We start from the raw sequence: 6,773 nt of genomic DNA on the forward strand, positions 1-6,773 counted from the left end.
TCATCAGTGATTTAACCAATAGTGGGAATAGATGTACCTGGTCATACAGAGATACACAACTGTAACCCAGGTGCTTTGCAGATATAATGGGAATGTTATTCCGAGTGGCTCCCAGTTTGTGCAGGGAGGGGAGGCTGGCTAGTGCCCTTAAATCTTCAACTTAAAGTGAAATGCAGTCAAATACATTATTAAAGGACACTAATTGTGTAGTGACTAGAATTACAGCATCTAACAGGAAAATTAAAATATCACAGTCACTTCAGAGGAAGCTGTGAAGTGTCAGAGATGTTTTTTCCGGCCTTCATTTTAGTGCCAGACTCGTGGGATGAAAGGGATCTTGTCAACTCACCTCTTAAACACGCAGCCTCTCGTGTGCGGTTGGATACAGCTCCTCTCTGATCTCTGGGAAACCTTGCAGAACTTCCTCAAAGCTCCCAGCGGACAGAGAGTAGAGCCGAACCAGACTCGTGGCCTGCACCATCGCCGTGCAGTGGCCCTTGTTCAGGAGACACAGCTCTGAAAATAAAATCAACAGTCTGCCAATTGTTCTATATGATTTTATCGATATGATTAATTATTGCAATTAATCCAAACATTTAAATATATAATTATATATATATATATATATATTTCAGCGGTGTCCTCAACAAAACGTGCACATGCAGATAATAGAAACATTAACATACGGGCTAAAATAAATAAAAGAAAAACATGAATCGGTTTAATTTTGCATCCAATGCAAATAATAATTTTAGGTAACCCACCTCCAAAACAGTCCCCATCACACAGCTCCGCCTGGACAGTGGCTGTCGTGACCAGGACTCTCCCGCGCTCGACAAAGAACATACGATCTCCGGGAGCATTCGGATGTGTGATGAGGTCCCCTTCCTGGAAAACCTCTCTGCGCAGTTTCAGCAAGACAGCGTTGCTGAAATTGGCATCCCGATTCCTGAACATTGGGACACTGTTCAGCACATTGGCGCATCGGACATTGAGAATCTCCTGGATGGAACAGAAATTAAACGGTTTATCATACACGTGTTCAGCAAAGGGATCAAATTAGCAAATTCAATCTCGTAGAAATTCCACCGGCAGTAGTTTTCCTAGTGTAATGTTAGCAGGATATTATTAACAATTACGAACGGCTGTGTGGTTAGTTTATCAATGCTTTGCTGATTGAGCATTCATGGATATAGGACTACATGCATAGCTTAAGGCAGTATTTCAACCTAATAAAAAATGCATTCATGATTCACTGTTTGATAACGTTTCATTAAGTTTTTCTTTTTTTGAGTGTCCACAACTCACGTCTGTTTGCACTTTTACAGGATAGCTAGTTATTGATGCTTTTATAGAAATGTATAACGGATTTCATGCATACTTAAGCAAGTCCTGTTATTTGTGACCAATCAGATAATGTCATGTTTTCGGTGTAAAATGTCTGTATTCATTTGTTCTGTCTTCAGTGGTATGCTCAGTTACAGTAATTAAGGTTTGTGATTATGGGTCCAGCACTCATATCACTTGAATGTTACTTGTCGAAACGTACAGTCCTACCTCTCTCAAGGGTCTGGAGACCAGTTTAAAAATGTCCTCCTCGCCAAACCATTTCCCCTGGTGCCTGGCCTGGAAGTAATTGCATATCCGAGTCCGTAGTTCTCGGGGTAGTTTTCTGTATGTCATGTTGTCACGGCTGCCTCGTGGGAGGACCGTAAAGCGGTAGTCGAGGTCACAAGCTAAGGTCGAAATCCAGGAGGTCAAGAGAAACAGATACAGAACACAGAGAGAGAGAGAGATAGAGACCAAGACAGGACAGAGAGCGAAAGAGGGAGGACGGGGAGCGAGCGAGAGAGACAGGGTTACAGGACAAGGAGCTAAGGAGAACAAGGAGCTAAGGAGAACAAGGAGCTAAGGAGAACAAGGAGCTAAGGAGAACAAGGAGCTAAGGAGAACAAGGAGCTAAGGAGAACAAGGAGCTAAGGAGAACAAGGAACCAGGAGAACAAGGAACCAGGAGAACAAGGAACCAGGAGAACAAGGAACAGGGCTTGGTGATGCAGGGAGAGCAGTGAGGGGTTTATAAAGGAGAGCAGAAACTAGGAAGACAAGAGCAGGACCAATGAGAACAAAGGACAGGAACAGAAGTGCACAAGGCTGTGGAGGAATGTTAATTGACAGAGAGAGAAAAGGAAAGCAGTGAAGGGAGCAGGAAAAGGCGAGGGAACATTGGTGGCCTCTAGTGGGGAAAGAGGGTCAGGGCTAGGGAACTGGGACACATGTAGTCTTCCAGCTGACTCATATGTGACAGTGAGACAGAGATACACAAATGTGTGATTTTGTTTTAATTCAATGTAGACAAAGCTTTTCATAATAAGCATTATACAATTTTAATTCTCTATCCAAGTTACAGGATTTCCAAGACTAACAATTAATGTGTTAATCTTCAAGATCCTGAAATTCAGTCACTTTTAAATGAGAGATAAAGCATCGTTCTTTTTCTTTACAGTGCAGAGGAAACATACTTTGCTTCTGAAGGCTTTTGCTGGTGTGTCACCGTTCATCATTGTGTACATCAAAGCTCCTGAAACCATGCTCGTCATCACAATCCATAGCTCATTTTCATCTGCAATTGAAGGTTTAATGACATGTATTTTCATCAAACGTGCCTGTGGTTTGAAATAAAAACAGTAAACATAGGTATACGTCACCTGAGGGGGGTTCGGCGGAGCCATAGGGGATCCCAATCATGTGGGAAAGTGCCCAAAAAACTGCAATGGAGTACTGCTCTCCCACAGTGGCATTCTAGAAGAGAAGAGGCGGTCAGTAAAGATGCTGCTTCACAGAACTGAATCTGTCTGTAAAAACTGCTACAGATATGTTCCTTCCCCGATTATCACTCGAATGTATTGTTTGAACAGAGCTACTAGACAATTAATTACAGATTTCTGTGATCAAACAACTGCCTCATCTGTTCTTTAAGAACTCACCTGGCCTAACCTGTATAATAGCTGTTCTTTAAGAACTAAGTACATGATTATCAGAAATCTTCCAATATTTCTGTTTTCAGACAACATTCATTGGGTGGCAAAACAGACAGTTAAAAGAACTGGACTTGATTGGAAAATGATCCATAATGTTGATAATTAGTGGTTGGTTTTATAGACTAGTTGAATTCAGGTCATACAGGAAGGGCATGTACATTAAGATGAATCCTCTGCAGATGAATTAAATTAATCAAATTAATGTCAATTTTAAACACACATTTTCAGGAAATTTCCAGTTAGATTTCATTGTTCTTACCATCAAGTTTTCCCTGACAACCCAAGAGTGCTCAGGAAATTCTTGCAAAACGGGAACAAGGAACTGAATACATCCATTCCAGTGGCACAGAAGAAGAATCATCAAGAACAGACCCATAATGCGGAGGATCAGGCGCACCGCTTCCATGTTTGCATTCGAAACCTAAAAAGACAGACAGTTGGGCTATACTGTAAGAAACGCGTGGAACTGATGTTGAGTCACACACTATCATCAGCACTTCAGAATAAAACACCAGCCAATTGTAACCATATATCATTTTAAACCATTAGAACAGTTTTAAAGTAACTTTTGACCAGGGACTGCCATGACTTCCAACACTCAGGAATACAGTATAAATCTCACGAGCTCTTCATACAATTCTCTGTTAAAAGGGTGCAAATCTGTAAATCTGATAAACCCAGTGCAATCAATCTGAGCATTCAACTAAATCTTTCATTTATTTTTCAAGTGTACCCTTTATTCAACACATTTTGTACCTAGAGAAGCAATGTAACAATTTTGAATTCACCAATCAAAAAACAAACCTGTTCCCATTCTGTGAAGAACCTCCATAACTTCGACACTCGGAGCAGGCGAGCCAAACTGAAGATCCTCGCGAACATGATGACTCTCACCAGTTTAGAGGCAGAGAAGGAAGAGGTGTCACTGTGCTCTTCAAAACTCTAGACAATCAGAGCATACGGTGATATTAAATAAAAGACACGACTGACACGTAAAAAGCTAGGAATAAACAAAAGCCATATTCATGTGTTGATTAGCACATAAACACTTATAGGACACTCCGGACATATAACATCACACACAGTGCCTATAAAGACACTCTTCATGCATTTCAATTAGGATTTCTTCCACTTTTCTACACAATCCTCCACACTGCTATGGGGGAAACAATGGTTGAGTCTTTGCTTTGAAATGCACGACCCAGCACAGGTTCACTCTAGAAACTGCTGAATTAATCCTGAAATCCTGTGAATCACTACACTTAACTGTGTGCTTGATTTTGGAGGCGATTGCTTACACTTTAGGATTGCTATCACCAGGGGGATGGACACTTATACAAGCAAACAATATAATAACTCGTAAATAATCCCAGAAGACATTCCATTACCTTTGCGATTAGGATGATGTAATCCAGAGGAAAGGCAGAAATCAAATCCAAGGCGAACCAACTTTTCAAGTAGTGGTGCCGGATTTCCTTTGGCTGCAAAATCACTTTCTAAAGCAAGAGAGAGAAAGAAAGAGTGAGAATGTATCTACAGATACAAAGCTAACACATGTGTTGACCAGTAACGAACATCTCCATGTTAATTCTCCAGAAATATTTTTCTTTTTCATTTAATGTAAACTGCCAATAAAATGTACCCACAGTTTCATTTTAGTGAACTTTTGCCAAGCATTTGAGTAAAGTCTCCTTTCTCTGTGGCACCTGAGTAGGAGTTGCAGGGACCCCATCATTTTGCCCACGAATGTAAAACTCTACACATTTGTCCCATTTTTAGCACCAGTGGTTAACAACTCTGCTACCTGATCCGTGATGACACCCATCCGAAAGTTGACGAGAATATCCAGCACGAAGACCGTGTCCGAGAAGAGGTTGAAGATCTCCCAGGCGCGGAAGTGGTGCTCCGAATCCAGAAAGGCGATTCCGATGGGGATCGCAAGAAGGTTGAGAAATGTCAGCACCAGCATCAGCAAGATGTAGTAATTCCTGCAAAAAGGGAGATAAACAGTGTATGAATCGTCTGCAGCTGTTTAGGTGAAACCGATCTTATTTGATGCAAATCACGCGTGACAAGGCGATCTTCATTGACAGCTGATGTCCGGTGTCAGTTCAGGGCGCTTTCGACTGCTTTACTCCCCCGCAGTGCTGTAGGAGGCTGTACTGCTCATTTCCACTCTGCTGACATGTATGACACACGTATAATCACAGTGTTTCTCGCGTTTTCCTTTCTGTTTGGGAGAGACACGCCGGCACATGGGCGCAGCCATCTTGGCCCGGATCCCGCCCCCGTGCGCTGGAACTCAAGCAGTGCAGCGCGCTGATTGGCTACAGCGCAGGCGCAGTGACTCTACCCGTACATTGTGAGAGTGACAGTCAATATAGATCAACATTATAGATCAACGAACCTAAACGACACAGCGTTCAGCCTATGGACCACCTGGTCTGATTAGCGGTCAGCGTGTTATTTAGTTTATTATAATTAAACGTCCGTGAGTGTCCTGTTAAAAATGGGACGATTGACTCCAGAAATACTGTATTCGGTGCAGCGAGTTCATTCACATCGCGGCTCGTTTTTGAAAGGAAAACAGATAAAAACCGACAGTACAGAAGAAAATGTGTCTTCTGCCGTTTTGTTGCCGCTTTCCTGCAAATACGCAATATCAGAGAAAAAACTAAAGGTGCGGCTCAGAAATACAACTAAAGACCTGAGTTACAGCGTTTCCTGTTGCATAGATGCGGGATTGCGCCTCCTACTGCAAACTGAAGAAATGTCTACTCATTGAAATCTACATACTGCATAGATCTATGACATGGGAAACACAAAAACTGCATGTTATCAGCAGATAATTGACATGGAAAAACACGGTTCTCTGTGGGCGGAGCGCGTTGTCCGGCCCTACCTGATGGCGCTGAAGGGGTGAATCACCCATGAGCTGGTCTCTCTCTGGCGGTCACACTCTTTCTGCACCGCGGCCTCACTCCCATACACATGCAGGGACTGCTTGGTCACTCGGGGCAGAAATAGCGATCTCCAGCCGCGTGTCATCGTTTCGTTGTTCGGACCCGTCAGGAGGGATCTGTTCATCTGCGATGTTATCCTCGGCGAAGGCGACGACGATCTGTCTCGCGAAGCTGTGTCTTGATCATGTGACATCCATCATGGGCGTCCAAGGGCACCCCTCACCCTGCTGGTGTGGAGGTGTAATGTTTAATAGCATAAACTGTTTTGTAAGGTTATAATGTTTAATGATACTGTTTTAACTAATTAAGAAAAACAAAAGTTTTAAATACATGTATCTTATAATTTAGGTTTTAATTTTTTATGATAGTTTCAGTCAATTAAAAAAAAAAAAGTTTTAAATACTTAAATATATTTAAGGTTATATTGTTTTATGGTACTGTTTCAGTAAATTAAAAAAAATAAGACAAATTAAAGTTTTAAATATATATTAGATTATATTGTTTTATGATACTGTTTTAGTAACTTAAATAATAAGAAAAATAAAAGTTTTAAATACATATATTTTAATTTAGGTTATAATATTTTATGATACTGTTTCAGTAAATTAAAACATAAAAATTAAAGTTTTAAATACATATATATTTTAATTTAGGTTATATTTTATGATACTGTTTCAGTAAATTAAAAAATTAAAAATAAAGTTTTAAATACATATATATTTTAATTTAGGTTATATTGTGTCATGATAATGTTTCAGTATATTAAAAAA

General features: G+C 40.8%; 1 protein-coding gene across 1 annotated transcript; it reads right to left on the minus strand.

The window, feature by feature from the left end:
* Window positions 1-352: 352 nt before the first annotated feature.
* On the minus strand, window positions 353-6,124 carry LOC136766333 (potassium/sodium hyperpolarization-activated cyclic nucleotide-gated channel 1-like). The gene is made up of 9 exons (XM_066719744.1): window positions 5,943-6,124; window positions 4,845-5,028; window positions 4,429-4,536; window positions 3,845-3,982; window positions 3,300-3,461; window positions 2,708-2,801; window positions 1,558-1,736; window positions 765-1,002; window positions 353-516 (listed from the first exon to the last, which is right to left on the minus strand). Exons 1-9 carry the CDS (start codon window positions 6,086-6,088, stop codon window positions 353-355), a joined length of 1,413 nt encoding a protein of 470 aa, XP_066575841.1. The 5' UTR covers window positions 6,089-6,124.
* Between the last annotated feature and the right edge of the window lie 649 nt (window positions 6,125-6,773).

Source organism: Amia ocellicauda, chromosome 13 (genome assembly GCF_036373705.1).
Source record: "Amia ocellicauda isolate fAmiCal2 chromosome 13, fAmiCal2.hap1, whole genome shotgun sequence".
Taxonomy (NCBI): Eukaryota; Metazoa; Chordata; class Actinopteri; order Amiiformes; family Amiidae; genus Amia; species Amia ocellicauda.

Excerpts from the sequence above, each read along its gene's own strand:
- LOC136766333 (XM_066719744.1), bottom strand. The coding sequence starts at position 6,088 with ATGACACGCGGCTGGAGATCGCTATTTCTGCCCCGAGTGACCAAGCAG. Across the intron at positions 3,462-3,844 it reads TCTTCACAGAATGGGAACAG|GTTTCGAATGCAAACATGGA; the intron begins GTTTGTTTTTTG and ends CTGTCTTTTTAG. Across the intron at positions 1,737-2,707 it reads CTCCGCCGAACCCCCCTCAG|CTTGTGACCTCGACTACCGC; the intron begins GTGACGTATACC and ends TTTCGACCTTAG.